At 50.3% G+C, this 16,806-nt stretch overlaps 1 protein-coding gene across 3 annotated transcripts in view; it reads right to left on the reverse strand.

Annotated features, from left to right (window-relative positions):
- JDP2 (Jun dimerization protein 2) overlaps positions 1–16,806 on the reverse strand; it is a 47,316-nt gene that overhangs the window by 14,369 nt on the left and 16,141 nt on the right. The window contains exons 1-2 of one of the 3 annotated variants that reach the window (XM_064714077.1): positions 6,559–6,661; positions 5,422–5,561 (exon numbers count right to left, since the gene is read on the reverse strand). The exons of 1 other annotated variant lie outside the window; for it this stretch is intronic. In XM_064714077.1, the coding sequence (XP_064570147.1) occupies positions 5,422–5,452 (31 nt within the window). In that variant the 5' untranslated portion in view covers positions 5,453–5,561; positions 6,559–6,661. Of the gene's footprint in view, positions 1–3,980; positions 4,162–5,421; positions 5,562–6,558; positions 6,662–16,806 lie in introns of those variants that run through there. One more of the 3 variants, XM_064714078.1, reaches the window with a different exon arrangement.

The raw sequence follows: 16,806 nt of genomic DNA on the forward strand, positions 1-16,806 counted from the left end.
CATTCTGTATGTCATACATTGAATCTATCTAGCTCCTTCTGTGAGCAGAAGGATGATTTATAGGAAAGCCCTTTCCTGACATGCCCAACTTCTCATGAACCAAGAATGTAACTTCCTAAACAAAGACAGGGCAGTTGGCTACTACTCTTTCTCTGAAGCTCTGAGCCACTTGCTTTTTTCCATCTGGACTCTTCTGAGAAGACTGCAGAGTGCTGATGGTCTGAAGCCTACAGACTCTTCTTCCACTTCAAGGTTCAGGCCCCAGTGGGAACAGATGAAGGCAGAAAGACACTACCCCATATTCCCAGTGCCACAAGTACCTTCCCATGCAATTAGAGCTTTCTTCTGCTATCTAAAACATGAGAGTCTCCCATTGCCACACAATTCTATCTGCTCTAGATGTATTTAATTTTGAGTAGCACCTTACAGTCATACCTTCTGGCCAGCTGCTTCTGCTCTGCACTGTTAAAAGCAGAAACTTGCAGGGCCAGTGCCAAGCACCACAGTGATCAAAGTTATTTGCCAAACACCAGAACACAGCAGCAGACAAGCCCTTTTGGGGTAACCAGTCTTTTCAGGTCCCCATGCAGTAGCTCTGGCAAACATGGACTATAACAACAGCCATGGTGCATTCATTCATTCAGTTGCTGTACCTGTTGATGCCAAGGAACCCACCACCTAGAGCATACTGAAAAGCTGCAGTGACACCAATTGGGATAAAAACGTGTATGTCTCTCCTAACATGACTTACTGTTTTATAGCACCACAGCAATCCCCCTTGTTGAAAGGCCAGGTAAAGGCATGCTCACAGCATGGCCCATCAAGAGCACTGAGGCAGAGCACACCACCTCAGAATGCAGGACACTGCAGTGCCCCCACACCCCATTTCCATCCCAGGAGGGAGAGTCAGCTCCTACAACCAGGTTCAAGGATTGCAGGTCCAAAGACATCTGTGCCCTTCCCACAGACACTCTGAGCTGCCATTCCTGCTGTTCCTTTCCTCCCACAGGCAACCCCACGTGGTGAAGAGTTGCAGGGCTTGTGAACACCCATACATGTAACCTCCCACCCCTAGTTCAGAGTGAGTGGGGGCCACAACACTGAACAGAAGAAGAAGCTATGAAGAACTGTTCCTCAGGAGGTGGAATTCTAAACCTACTTCATGAGTGGGAACATTCTGGCTCAGTCCTGCACTTCTAGCTGGCAGGAGGATCATCCGAGTCATTGACAGACAGAGGGCTATGAGAAGCTTTCTAAAAACAGGAATGCAAAGAGCCCTGCTGCCCTCCCTCCTCTTTTCCATCAGGGAAGCTCAGAGCTTCCTACATGTGCACACGGGGCAGCCCAGAGCAGACAGCACCTCCTTGGCAGAAATGCCATTTTGCAGCCCTTGTCCAGCTGCCTTGTCTCACCATTAGGCCTCCACACCTGCCTGTCTAATGCTTTGACTTCTTGTCCCTTTTGTGAGGAGGGGGGCTGCTGGTTCTCCAGTCCTCAGCCTTAGAGATAATCTCTATTTGCCATTAGCAAAGCAGTCAGCTCACAGCCCTTCCTCCCTGAGTGTTTTCCTCCATACCTTCACAGGGCAGCAAAAAGCTCCAGTTTAGCTGCTCCCACCACTGCAATGCAGCGATTGACTTCCAAGCAACCTGTGACAGCAGGGTTTTGTACAGCACCTACCACAGCAAGGCTCCCCTACTGCCATAGTTAGTGCATTAACTGCAAAAAATGTCATTAATTATCACAGTATTATTAAGATTGCAATTAATTATTTGAGGTTGCACCACCCACTGGACAGCAGTGCAGAGCAGGAAGGTAAAAGTTAGCCTATTTGTACCTGAAGCAGCTCAAAGGGATTTCAGAAGGAAGGAATATCCTGGTCTGAGAAAACCTCAGTCTCTGAGCTGCAGCCCAACAACTGACTTGTTGAAATCACCAAGGACCATCCATAACCACATGTGGTCAGGGCTAGAACCTTCAAGAAGACAATCCTGCTCCAGCATAATGCTCTGCCCGCAGGGACCAAGGACAGCCTCAGAGATGACAGCCCCCACACCCCCTACAAACTCCTCAAAATTATGCCTTAAATACCAGGGTCATCCACAAAGACCTCTAATCCATATAAAGACCAGCTCTGGCTAGCTTGCAGCAGCACTGCTCAGCTCAGAGGCCCGTATGTGCCTCCAGCTCTCTGTCTGCATGTTAAAATAGCCTGCAATGTTTGGATTGACACTCTGGACAGTCCAAGCAACTGAGAAATGCAGCCAAAGACAGATGGCATCAGGTTTGCAGTGCCCCCTCCTTGCTGCACGGCACTGCAGGACACACACACATGCTGGCAAGGGGTCCCACGCCTCACCATGGCTCTGCCTCCCTTGCTCTTGGGGCCAGGCCCACTAGGAACAGCCACTGCAGTGAAAAGAGCCTCTTACAGCTTCACATTCAAGGCACTGCATGCTGCCAAGAACCTGGCCCGGGCAATGCAGCTGAAGCAGCAAACACTAGCACAGGGAAGGAGACCACAGAACAGATGCTCAGTGCTCCTTGAGCAGTTGGACACACTGCTCAGATGGACAGGGCAGGAGGAGGAGGCAAGAGGTCTGAGGGAGTATTTACTCTTCCTTGGCAAGGAATGTAGCACAGGGACCTCTGCATCCTGTAAGGAGGGAAATAACTGTGAAGATGCAGGGAAAGCGTCCATAGGCATCTCAATGAGGAAGCAGAGGCAATAACCTGCACACTAATTCAGCAGATTTTGTTAATTCCCCAGACACCAGGGGCAACAAATTGCTGCATGATCCAGTAATGATGTGGATGGCAGCTCCAGCACCCACACACTCATCCCCTAGATGGGCAGGATTTTGCATTTTTAAATCGCTAGGACTAATACTAGGAATCTGAATTCCAAAGACTGCCATTCACAGATGCCCTCACACAAGCTTTTAGCAACAAATTCCCAGGGCATACTCTGTCAAGGGAGCCTCCAGACATAGATTTTTATGCAAGTTTTCCCAAAACTAGCTAAAAAATCCTGGTTTGAGCTGCAGAAGCATTTGCTTCTGCTGAGCTCTTGGAGTCCAAGCACACACACACGCACACACACTCACAGTTTGGCAGTGGTTGTGTTCCAGGGCTGGTAATGCAAGCCATGGAGCAGGCTGCCAAGACAAGCAAGAGAACGAGCCAGGCCCTGTTTCATTGGCCACCATACGCTGCATATGGCCCTGGAACCAGCCAGCACAGTGTTCTCACCCTCCTTGAAGGCATAGGAGACCCTGTGTTTTCAAATACACCTCCACAGGGCCTTCATTAAAGGAAAATGGAAACATAATGTGGCTCTCGCTCCCCTGGTATTTCTCCCTTTCCCCCAATTTGCTCTCAAACCTATTTCCCTTCCATGGAAAAAAGAAAAGTGCCTCCTGGAGCAGAGCGTGCAAAAGAATGCAACTTCCATTCAACTCCATGCCTGACTGCTAAAGCGGACTTGGGACCGCGCGGCGGGGGCACCTCCAGGGCCCCTTTCCTTCCCCGGGCCTCCCGGCCAGGAGACACGGCTGGCGACAGCGGGGCCGGCAGCGGCGGGGACCCGCGCCCCTCACCTGAGCGCCCGGCCGGCAGGTGAAGGCAGGGAGGCAGCGGCGCCCTTGGAGCGGGGGAGGCCGCCCCCGCCGCTCCCCGGTGCGGCAGCAGCCCCGAGCCCGGCACCTCCAGCCCCCGCGCGTTGCGGGGGCAGCAGCCCGGCATGAGCCGCCCATGCGGCGGTGCCCGCCCCCGCGCAGGGTGTCCCCGCATCTCCGCCGTGCGCCCGACCGCCCGGACAGCGGCACCCTGCCCGAGCCGCGGGACACGGGATGCTCCGCCGGGCGCCCCCGCTCCAGCCCCCGCTGCTGTCCGCCACCCCCGCGGAGCCCCGCGCCGCCGCCCGCCCCTGCCGCAGTCCCGGCCCGCCCGGCGCGTCCCCCGCCCGCGCCCGTACCCACCGTGCAGGGCGAGCGCGCTGCCGGGGTGCCCGCGGGGCCCGGCCGTAGGGGCCGGGCGCGGGCTGCAGGCTCAGCCCCGCCGCCTCCGCCGCTGCCCCGACCCCCGGGCCCCGCCGGGTGCCGATGTGGGTGCCGGCCGCCGCCGGGGCGCCTCGGCCCGCCACCGCCCGCCGCCCCGGTGCGCGCCTCCCGCAGGCTGTGGCAGGCGGCGGGGTGGGTTGCATCAGCCCCGGTTATATAGCGGCCCCTGGGCTGCGGGGAGGGGTCGGGAATGCGGAACCGGCCGGGCTGCCAGCGCCACACGTCAGGGAGGGCGGGGGAGCGGGGCCGCGGGGCGGGGAGCGCCGCGCAGGGGTGGGACCAGCCGGGGCACCCCGACATCCCGCACCTCGGCATCCCGCACCCCACGGCCAGGCATCTCCGCGTCCTGCACCCCGGGACTCCGCATCCGCCACCCCTCGGCCACCCTCTGCCCTCGCAGCCGGCATCCCCGCACGCTCCCGCAGCTCCTGACCCCTCCGCACCACGGCGCCCCCGGACCTCGCACCCCGACCCGGGTGCGCGTCTTCCCCGCGCTCCTATTGCGCCCCTCCGCACACTCTCCGCTTCCCTCTCTCGCACGCCTGGACATCGTCCCGGGCAGCCGTGCCCGAGCTAGCCCGATTTGTGCGGAGCCTCCGCTCCTCAGTCCCGAGAAAGGAGGCAAAGGACCAGAGAGGCTATCCAGGGCTCCACAGCATCAAGCACATCTCACCCAGGGCAGCAAAGGCACAGGGGCAGGCAGGGCTGCTGGGTCACTCCACTGGCCCGTGGGGGGCAAGAACTCTCTCATCTCACCCTCCCCCAGCCTGGCCGGCTCATGCCCCACACAACACTGGCTCCCTCATACAAGGGCAGAGGGCTGTCAGCCCCAGCTCCACCACTCCCTTGACTCTTGGCCTGGAGAGTAACCAGGAGGAAGCAGAGGGGTTCAAGGCGCCTCTTCCCAGCTGTTTTGCTTTCTTACCATCAATGGGACATCAGGATGGGACATTGCCTGAAGCACAGGCACACCCATGGTGCCCAGTGTTCCAGCACCTTGATGTTGGATGGGGATCATGGAGCAGGTGACAGAATGGGGCCTTCCTGATAACTGATTTGTGTTTGTTTCTTTCCTCTTTCTCTCTAATATTGGCCTCTTCCTAGATGCATCAGCCAAACTCTTCTGGGGAAGCAAAGCTTTGCACAGCTGGAAGACCATGCTGGATCTGCCACAGGTACTGGATGCTCCAGGGCGGTTGCTCCTACAGCATTTCAGGACAAAAAGGCTCCCATTCCTTTGGAAAGACAGCATTCTAAGAGTAGTTAACAAAACCACCAGGCTGAGCAGCACTACTCAGCTAAGTGACAGTGTCACCTCTCTGACCCACCTAACACCACAGAGAGGCATCATCCACCCTACCTCGTTTTCCTTCCCCTGACTTGTCAGTCATTGCTTCTTTTCAGCATTCACCAATTTAATTTCTTTTCACAACTGAGGATTCACACTATTCATCATCTACAAGGTCTTGCCATCAGCACTTCCAGCCTCGTCCTCTTCATCTGTACCTCAGCAAGAGAAAGAGAATTCAGTTGGAAATATCTGAGACTGAGCAGGAACATGGGATCAGAAATGCTGTGTTCAGAATAGGATATAACTGCCCAAGCTGTCCTACAGAAATAGCTAACATCTTGGCTTGGCAGGACACTGCACATGTATCTTCATTAGTAATCTCATGCTGTTGTTCTTTTGTTTGTTTGTTTTGTTTTCAGAGAGGCAGAATACTTTTTATACAATTTTGCATACAATCCCAATATTTCCTTAATCTTGGCACCTCATCTTGGGGGAAAGGAGAAATGTCAGCCAAGATATATTTTTTCCATATGCATTCCTTCCAGCATCAGATAGGACAGACTTTTCTATTGCCTTAAGCTCCAGGTATCCCAGTGGGGTTGACAAACATCTCTCTCTAGCAAATCAGACAAGTTGCCTTCAGGGCATGGCAGCTTGCTCACAGCTGCTGTATCCTGAGGGAAGGGAAGAGGACAAACCAGAGGGATTTCAGAAGAGGCTGATGACCTGGTTGAGCAGGGTCCAGTCCAGCACACAGTTCCTCCTGCAGCCTTTCCCTACCCTGGGGAAGGTGGGAAAGTGCCATTTCCCCTTCTTTGCAGGGGGTTGGAAGAAGGAGAGCTCTCCCTGCTCTGTCTTCCACTGTTTTTGCCTTTTTTATTTCCCTTTCACTGCTGGGCAGAGCTGGGAGATCTCACTGCAACACAGACATCTATTGCCCCAGCCTTGAGTGTTGGCCCTTACTCTCCCAGCCAGCCTCCAAAGGACGGGAGCAGGGATCCAACATCCTCTGTCTGCTGCACTTGCAGCATGTTTGCAGTACTGATTTCAAGACTGTGCAGATGAAGGCTGGGAAATGGGAAGGAGAGCCCATCAGCCTACAATTTTTTTTCCTTCCCTGCTTCCCCACTGCAGGTCCTGGAGGCAGCTGAACCTCCATTATTATAATAATGCAAGTCAGTCCCAACTGGGACTTACTTAACTTACCTATTGAAGAGCTAGTTCCAGGGAAGCAATCCTTGCCTGGGACAGTGCTTACGAACATGTTTAAAGGGACAAACTTGCATCATTCTCCCTTGACTTGGGAACTCTTGTCTCACAGGGGAATTTTCCCTGCTCTTGCAGCCGCCTGTGCTTGAACTGTTCTTTTCCCAAGCTGGGTTTTGCCTCATGTAAACACCAAATATGTTTACTTTTCAGATAGTTTCACTTTGGCTAGAAAAGACGTAACAATTAATTGAGAATTTGTGGCTTCAGTGGGTAAAAGTGAACAAAAAAGTCACCTACAACAGTCTGTTTGCTGAATGATGCAGATAAACACGTCTGGCCCTACCAGGGCTGGTCAGTCTTGCCACTGCAGTGGAAACATGTGCTGACAAAGACAAATTAATCAAATGTGAATGGCAACATTTGCAATGGAGACAGGAGCTGTTGAGAAAAAAAGCAAAAGTTCCACTGCACAGAACATAAAAAGCCGTCAGTACCTTACTGCTTGGCAGATGGCTTTCTCTTCAGATGAAAGGGATGATTTGCATATTTTTGTCCAAAATAAAGTGTGTGGAAGGTGAAGACTCATGGATGTGGAAACACAGCCCCTGCAACACAACATGGGGCCAGAAAGTTATCAGGAACAGAGAGAACTCTAGAGCAAAACAGAGCTGCAGCAGCCCAGAAGTTTGACTACAAAGGAGCTGCTCTCAGTCCTCAGGAAGTCTTTGCTTTTGGCCTGCCAGCTCGCATTCCTCTGCCTTCTCCACACGGATGAACTGTGCTGCTCATTGGCTGCATTTAGGCCTCGGCCAGGACACCCAAAACAGCTCCACAACCACCCCTGTTCTTCCACCCTCTTCTGCATTGTCTGGGGGCCCTCTCACAGCTGGAGTGGACATGGTCCTCCCAGACCCCTGTCTTCTGAAGGTGGGCAGGGGAGGCAGAGTCAGTTCTGGTCCCTCCTGCCAGGTTTCTCTCTGGAACCTGTTACAGCCCTGTCTGAACACAGCGACAGAAGCCACAGCATGGGCAAGGCTCCTGAGGGTCTCTGACATTTAATGTGCCCTGTCCAAGTGCACTGAGAGCATATTTAGGCCCCAGCAATGGTAGTCCTCTGCTTGCCCTCTGCACCCTCCTGATGCCACTGTCAGTAGAGATGAGCTCACAGTAACCTCCCTGAGATATTCTTAGCCAGGAAGCAAAAGATACACCAGACCTAAACATCTCTGTTGCATGACCAAGCACAGTTCTATGTGCTTGAAATTAATCAATATTCTAAGTCTAATCAGAATGTTAGCCATTCCAGTTCACCCTTCTGCAATCTCTTGAGTGCTGACTAGCACAACATGCATGTGGGACATGCCTGCCAGATACAAAGCCATATTGATGTCCTACATGTAAAATTCTCTCTGGCATTGCTTCTCAGTGCAGGCTGACAGGGTTAATGATCCCCTCCCACCCACTGAGGCTGAGAGAGCTGTGCTGTGTCTCTGCCTAACTGGGATTCCTCAGACCTGCTGCTTGCTCACACAATTGCCATCCAACATTTGCTATATAAAACAGCGCATTTCACCTGTTACCCACCAACTTTAATTATCCAAATCCTCATGAATCTGCTTCCCTTTTCCCTGATCTTTGTTTGCAGTATTAGTATGCAATCCTGATGGCCAGTTCTGAAAACCATTCACTGAAGGATGTGACCTAGGACTCATACATTCAAACTCCTGTAAGCCACAGTACAATACCTATCTGCAGCAAGAAAGAGCTTCACCCTGCAGGAGAGAATGCTGGTGGTACAAGACATAGCTGCCATTTGACCACCTCTGGCTACATGTCACACCACCCCCTGGCCACAACTCAGTTCTGATTTAACTGTTTCCTTCATTAATCCCTAACTCATTTCTAGTCTTATAAAAAAACAACTCCTTACTTCCAGTCATTTTTCAGAATTGGACGGAGAAAAGAAAAATCACACAAGCAGTAGGAGTGAGAGGATGGTAAATCGCCCCTGAGGGAAAGCAGCTGTGTCTGGGCTGGTGGCAGTGCTAAGGTCTGAGTGGTCACTACCACAGTCATCAGACAGTGCCACACAGGCTGATGGGCTGAGTGATCCCCACATTGTTTGTTTATGAAAACAGGACTGATTAGATCAGATACCAGGGTTGGAAAATGCTGTGCAAGAGCTTGTCACTGACAGTGCTTGATCCTTAAGTGAAATAATCTTCATGTTGGACAGTTGTGGAATAACCTCTTCAAAAAGGAATTTCTTTCTTATCTTTGTCAGTTAGACATTGGTCTAAACTTTGAAATATATATGTCTCCTTAAAAAGTTACAGTTCTATCTAATACATATCCCTTCCCCATTTATCCTCCCTGTAAACTGGTGTTATATTCCTTGCAGTCCCTGCTCATGTGGAAGGAGTTTCATCTTTTTAGTAACTTTCTTTATCTGACTTTATTTCCCCCACTTTCCCCAGCATGGGTGATGAGAAGCATACACAGTATTCCAGCTGGAGGTCTATCCCAAATTCACTACTGAATGTTTCCTTTCCACTATAAAGCCACCCTTGCACGGCTCCCAGAGGCAGGCTGCTCTGAGCCTTCAGGGCCCACAGTTTCTGCTCTGCACTATTTCAGCAGTGCCAGCACAAATCACCTGGTGGCCACTTAGCCTCATCAAGGTGGTCCTGTGAAAGACAGTGCTCCTAGCTTTTGGAAAACCCACGTCCTGCTGTTATTTCCTACAGCAGGAAACATTCCATAACTTCTAGCAGCTCCAGGAGTATGATTTTCCTTAGCAGAGAAACTGAACTGTAAATTTCTTGCTGCAATGTAGCCAGCCAGGTACATGGAGGGCCTGCAGACCCATAATGAGCATCCAGCAATTTGCTTGGGATGGAAACAAGACCTGAGTCTGCAATTCCTTAGCTCTGTCTGCCTTACCCCTTTGCTGCACATTCTCTAGCACTCTGCTCCTCAGGTGCTTGTGCCCAGTCCTGAGGACTGCCGTTTTTTAAGACACCACCCTTGCTTTTGAAGTTCTCACCGCCTGAAGGTTCCTTCTCTGTAGCAACTGAAAAGCACTACTAGGGAGATTTGTCTCTTTTCCTTTTAGGTGTAGGAATTACTTAGCTTCTCTGCAGTGTCTCAAGCTTCCTTAGCTACTCTCTTTTCTTCCCTGTTCCCAAAATGTGTCAGTCCTGTCACAGGCTTCCTACTTTCAATAGGCTGAATGAAGATCCTATAATTTTTACTGGGTCTTTGTGCTTTGCATTGTCTCCCTACCTGCCAGGTTCACATCTAACATATTCCCTACTGCAGCCTGTGCATCTACTGGCTGCTTTAGACTTAAACATTCACTTTCTGAAGGCTCTCTCATGCCTTGTGTCCTTGAGGGATCTGGGGCAGGGAGAAATGGGGGCTCCTTGCCTTCCTCTGGATATCTTTGTCCATGGCAATAGTATTATTAATAAAAGAACCAATGAAAAAGATCTGATATTTTTCCAAAACTCTTTCTCTCCTCAGTGTCCCCTATCCTCCTTCCCCATTTCATTTCTCCACCATCTCTTCCTTACCCTGCTCCCCTGAACACTTTGCTTTCTCACTTTTCTGGCTTTCTTCATTCCCCCCCCCCCCCCGCCTTGTACTCCCTCCTTCTTTCACTGCCTCTCTTCTTCCCTCCCTCTTCTTGGCTCAGTACTCAAAATCCCTGCCCATAGCGACGAAAGGAAAAACAACAACACAACACTCCAGCCTGAGGAGGCCAGAGCACGGGATTCCTTCCGAGAAAACTCAGAAACCAGGGAAAGGAGGGAAAGCAAACAGTGAGACCAGGAAGAAATCTGAAGAAAGCATGGATATTTCAAGGGGGAGGGATGAGCTGGTATCTCAGGGAAACTTGGTGGGGTTTGAGACAAACACAGAGACACACGATCATAGGTCCAACCCAAACACAGAAGAGCAAGTTCTGCTTTCTGGGGAAGGAGCTGGGTCAGGAAGCCCAGTTCACATGGAGAGAACCCCAGTGCATTGGACAGAGATAACTGTACAGATGGGAGAAACCAGAAATTGCTCTAGGGACTTGCTCTAGGGAGTGGATGGGCCAATGCCCTGGGGACAAGTAGGAGAAATCCCTGCAGTGGAAGTAGAAGGGCTGACTTCCCCAGGGATATTGGGAATTCTTCCTACCAAAGGCAGAATGTGGTCCTGGGGCTGAAGAGTTAATACCCCACAGGAGGGCCCTGGGGAATCCACTGTAAATAGGTGTGGTTTTCTCTGAAACTCCAAGAGGCATTTTCTTTCTGTACCAGTCTGGACAGGTGAGAAATCGGAAGAAGTTGGAGCCTGTGCTTCCCACTAACACAAAGCAGGGCTGTTAGTACAGGTCTCACTGTTTGTTTGCACACTCCAGCCTGGCTGCTTAACTCTGTAGTAGCCAGTGCCAGGAATCTCTGGCAGTCAGCACGGTGGTCCCCCGGGTACAAGCACCTGCCTGTTAATGGAAAGCCACAGATTAATGGAGCAGCAAAAGGATCCTTAGTCAGTTACCTATTGCAGAAAGGATAAGTTCAGTGATAAGCAAAAGAGCCAGATAGGGCATGTGCAGGAAAGTATCAGAAGCAACTCTCTTCCCTTCTCCTCCTCCAGTGTCTCACAGGCTGCACCCATACTCCAGTGATGCTCTTGGCCCTCCTGCCTGGCCTCATCACCCCCAGCTGCCCGCCCCAGGGCCCAGCCTGGCCCTCCCCGAGCCACATCTCCACACTAAACTAGAGCAATTCTCTTTCTTTCCACAGTCCAACCTCCTTTTTTGACCTGGCTCTGTAGCCTGTCTGCTGCTAGGCAAGTACCAGTTTTCAATCTCCTCTGCTCCATTTTCCATTTTTAATGCAGAATATTTGAACCTGGAGGATAATTTTCCCTTTTTCAAATGAATTTTTAACATAGCTGTCTCCCAGAAAGGTAGAACTAGAAGAGACACCAAATCACTAAATCCAGCCATAGGAACTAACTTATATAATTCCCTTCATAAACTAACCAGGCTCAATCTTGAAACCAATTGGAATTCTGCTCTCCCTGTCCTCACTAGAAAGCTGCCCAAAGATGTTACTACTTGGAAAGGAAAAAATATTCTGTTACTCTCCATCCTAAATTTGCTCAGGCAAGGAAAGACAGCACTCATGCAGCAAAGTGCTGGGTAGGACATAAGCCTCAGAACAGAATTCAAACAAATCAGACTGAATCACAAAGAATAGCACTGAGGAATGAAAGCAGAACTGTTTGCAAAGCAATTAATCTTGGGCTTGGAAGTGCTGATTCTCCCAGCCATTTCAGATCCTGAAGCTCCTCAATCCTGTAGAGTCCCCACATCTCTTCCATTCTCCAAGTGCATATTAGGGCCATGACACCACTGAGTCTCTGGACCACCAGCTCCTTTGGAAGGTGCTTCCAAGCAAAGCATTTAAATTAATATCTACCCTCCATGCAGTTCCCTGAGCCCTGCCTAGCACAGCTGCTGCACAGCTGCAGCTTCAGCCCAGGAGAACTGCAGGAAAGGAGAATGCTGGTGCCCACAGAGAGTAGAAGGTGTATATTGTCCAAAGTTCAAACAGTAAAATGAGGTTGCAGAGGGTCAAATGCTTAAGGATAGTTACTACAAAGCCCTGGGAAACAGAAACTGCAGGTATTGAACTTTCCTTCTGCCCCCTGATGCTAGACACTACTGAAGTAAGTGAGAAGGTTGGGGTTTTTTTTTACTTTTTGGTCAAATTCCATTTGCAAGAAGCCAAAATAGTGATGCAAGACACAAAGGCATGTCATATCCCAGCAGAAACATGGCTCCCCAGCTTATATGGGTAGATGCAGCCGGGCCACAGATACTTGCACTGAATCAGAGATTCCTGTCATCCAACTGTGGATGAGGAAAATGGGAAACACAACAGAAGAGATGGGGTAGCCATCTGCTCCTCTCCCTTGATTGTGCTGTGAAACTGTAGGCTCTGTTTGGGATAAACCAGCACTTATTTCCAAGGCAACAAATTGCAGTATCATAAACAACAGAGGACCAGAAGATGCCTGCAGGTTGGAAGCTGAGAGAAAGATCATCCTTCACGAAGGCAAAGGTGGGCTGATGAGGCAGGACTCCGAGCTCTTGCCCAGGGTGCTGTTTTTGCCAGTGTCACCATCTGAAACCTCTTCCCTGCTCCTCCCAAGCACAAGGCACCCTGACCACGTAGTACATCTGGATGTTGTCACAGCTGCAGAGGGGCTAGGTTGCCTTCCATCTTTGTGAGTATCTTTATCTACAACCTGACTGAAGGAACAGCCATAAAAATCAGAGATGCAGAGCATCCTTCTGGTGCCCTGGGTCTAGAGCTACAAGTCACAGCAGAGGGGTTGCTGGGACAAAACCCATGCATTCTGCTGCCCCTCCATGTGACAAGTGCTCAGGCCCAAGCAGGGGATCATAAAGCTGGCTCTGATGGTCTGATACAAAGAAGACACAGCTGGACAATTATAGGCTAAGGCCCAAAGAGGCACAAGATAAACATAAGCAAAACACATTAGATTACCATGACTTGTAGGATTGTCCCCTCTCCCATGTGGTGATCCTTATGGAGCATAGCTCCCTAACTTACATAGAAAGCTAAGTGCACTTGAACCTAGGGGAATCCAAGATGAAGAAAAGCTGGAGAAATAAAATTACAGCAGAAAGATAAGCCTTCTTTAAGGAAGGAATGAGGCTGAGCAGGAGGAGCAGGAGTGACAGACATAAGCAACCAATTCAGGTAAGCCATTGAGTGCTAAGAGATAAAGCCCCACAGAAGAGCACACACAATTCAGGAGAAAAGAGACCAAAATAAAGCCCCACAGAAGAGCACACACCATTCAGGAGAAAAGAGACCAAAAGGAAGAGAGCTGAGCTATTTACTGATTATGAAGCATGTTCCCTGTGGGGCAGATGGACCAACTAAGCACACTTAAGTTCAAATCATGGGGCTAAATGTGGGGTGCAATGAAGAGAGGGGATGCTAGTGGGTAAAGACAGAGAAGCCAATTAAAGAGGAAATAGGAGTGAGATTCCAATAGCTGAAGGCAGAAGCTGTAGTCACAGCATATATGAACTGCATGACTCCTGACAGCTTAGATATCTGCTTAAAATGCAGGCTTGGAATCTAAAAGACCTGAGTAAATGTGTGTCTGTACATTCAGCTGCAGAATGGGGGTGCCTTAAATTCCAAAGAGCTTGAGGACTGGTGTGCATCTCTGCCACTGCATCGCTGCTGCAGTTCCCAAGATGCTCATCCTATATCTGCCCAGCAGTCCTGGGACTCTCAGTCCTCAAGTACAGCACAGGCACTCCCATGGTGGGGCCAGGTGAATTCTGCTCCTGCATGGCAGAAAGCAAACCACAGCACCAAGGAAGGATCTCTGTGCAGAGGGCAGGAAGAGCAGCAACAGCGGGTTGGGGAAGCTGCCCTGGGAGGGTGCTGAAGACCTATAGGTGAGAAGAGGCTCACACACATGCATAGACACAGGAAGAATCCCAGGAAGCATCAAAATGAAATGGAGAAGGCTAAGGGCCAGAGCTGACCTGCTGAGGCTGCAAAAGCAAACAAAAATCCCTACAAACTGGAGAATGAGGGAGGGAAGTGCAGGGGTTGCAACTGCCCACAGAGAAGGGCAGACAGCTGGCCAGGGAGGAGGTGCACTTGCCCACAGTCAATCTTACTGAAGGCTCCTCCAAAAAATCATTAGTAGCAGTGTCAGAGAAAGAACAGTTAGTTAAAGGAGAGATCCCAAGGCAGAATCAGAGTGGTGTAAGCAAAAGATCCCATTGTGTGAGTTGGCTGTGGGGCAAACTCCAACTCCTTGGTAAGGCTGAGAGTGGATCAAGGGGCAGAGATAGAAGAAGAATGGCATCCCTTGAGATTCTTCAGCGATGTGCCTGCTCTGGAATTAATGGGCTCCCAGTAGGGACTGTGTGAGCCAGCACTGTTGTACAAACTGGACTGGACTTTCCAGGAACCAAGGAAAACCACAAACTGCCTTTGTGACGTGGACAAACATGTGGAGCATACAAAAGGCTTGGCTCATTCCAACTGATAGCCATCAATCAGTTCCCCCAAAGGCTGGGGAAGATATAGCCCATGTAAGACTAGATTCTCCACTGGCACCAGCACCTAGGAATAGCAAAACTAATTTTAGCCCATGGCAGCAGGAAGGACTCATTGGCCCCTTTGGGTTTTTCCTCTGAGCACACTACAACCATTTTAGAGCGGGAAATGTTTCTGCCCTTTCTTTCCCTGCTCAATTCTTCCAGACAAAAATCTTCCTCTGTGCACTCTGTGACTCCATCAGGGCTTCCTACTAACAGGCACTGTGAAAAAGGAAGTCCCTCTGTTGTACACAGCCAGCCCTGTGTCACTGCTGGTTGGATTCATGTGTCACCAGTAGCCCTGAGGAAATCCAGCCTGGGATGTGGTTAGCTGCTACATGGTCACATAACATGACACACAGAGACAATTTAGAGCTTGCCCTCAGGTGTTTTAGAGGTTAAGTCCGCCAAGAAACTGCTTCTGCTGCCTAAACCAAATTTGCTCTATTTCTTCTCTCTCTTGGCTTTTTGTTGGTTTTGGTTTTGTTTGTGTTGTTTTGGTTTGGTTTTTTTTGGGGGGGGGGTGGGGGGTGGCTTCTTGTTGTTGTTGGGTTTTTTTGGCAGGGAAGGGGGGTTGTGGCTTTTTGGACTTTTTCTGGGTTTTTTGTTGAGGAGTTAGTAAAAAGAAAAAAAAAAAAAAAGAGTTGCTATTTGTTTTGCCCCTGCAGGAGCCATGAAGGGAGCTGTGCAGAGTGGACAGTACAGTCACTGTGGCAGGGCAGCAGTGAGGGAGCTGAACCAGGAGCTGTGAGGTGAAGGTCCCTGTTTAACAGCTTTCCGTTTGTTTACCAAAAAAATATTGTTCCATCATAAAAACTCCCAAAATAGTTCACATCTTGACAGACTGACTGGCAGCTACCCAGCTCTGCAGGATCCTGCTAAATGAAAGGAAATAAAGAGAGCTAATCTGGTACCCACGTCCCAGTGCTTGCAGCTTGGGAATCTGCAGTTTCAGGGCTCAGCTGTCCCAGTAGGTGCAGGGTAGGGCAGAGAGCCCTCCGGTCAAGAGGCTGGATTTACTGATGGCACCAGCTTTTCCATGACTGCTGGGCAGGCTGATGAGGAAGACAGCACTCACCTTTCAATGAATGATCAACTTCTGCTTTATTTTTAAACCAAAAGCTTTTTCCCCCTCCACCCAGCTCTGTAAAGCTTTACCTTCACAAGACAGCCACACTAAGGCTTTCAATTCCTAAGAGTTATCAGTGGCTTCTTTGGGGAACTTTTTGATACAGGCTTTGTTCTGGATCAGTGTGTCTCCTGACCAGCTAATATATCACTTGTTGCTGTGAAGATCTTAATATGACAACCTACAGTTGCTGCAGATTGTGGTGATCTTATTAGATATAAATGGAAAGCATCAAACAGCACATGACAGCCAAGTCAAAAACAGTCATCGTCTGTAGGAAGAGCAATAGGCCACTGTGAAGTCCTGCAGCCTGCCACAGTCACCAAAGGACTGTGCACACTGTGACTCACAGCGCAGAGAAGCAACAAACCCAGATTAGGTCATGCAGAATTAGCAGCCTCTGTGGAAAGAACCTATCCTCACCAAATTGCAGATGTCTCCCCAGCTGCAGAGTTAACTTCTCCATGGTCCTTATGGCACCCAGGGCAAGTCTGCTTTAGGAAGGGAATGAGGGAAATTTGTACTCCAGATCATTCCCAGTATTGGCCTCATGGGATTCTCCATTAATTCCTTAGACATTTTAGTATCCAGCCTTTAAATCAGGCCAGGCTGTAGCAGCAGACTTGCAGGAGGGTGGAGGGATGACCATTCCCCAAGTGCTTGCCCTCATGAGTGGTGTACAAAGCCAGGCTGGCTGTGGTGGTTCCTCTTCTTGTGACAGGATCAGTTTGGCCTCCCACTGTGCAACATTCCTGAGCAGTGCCACACCAGTTCAGAAGCCAGACAAGGGAGATCTTTCACTACAGGTGAGCTCAGGGCTTGCTTGGTTTAGATACCACTATCACAAAAAAAAGCAGGACCTGGTGGGCCAATCTGTCAGCTCTCAGCCACAAGCCAGACCCAAGTGACAGGTGACATGGCTAATGGATTTCACACAGCTTTGAGGCTCCTTTCAAAG

This window comes from Zonotrichia leucophrys, chromosome 5 (genome assembly GCF_028769735.1).
Source record: "Zonotrichia leucophrys gambelii isolate GWCS_2022_RI chromosome 5, RI_Zleu_2.0, whole genome shotgun sequence".
Taxonomy (NCBI): domain Eukaryota; kingdom Metazoa; phylum Chordata; class Aves; order Passeriformes; family Passerellidae; genus Zonotrichia; species Zonotrichia leucophrys.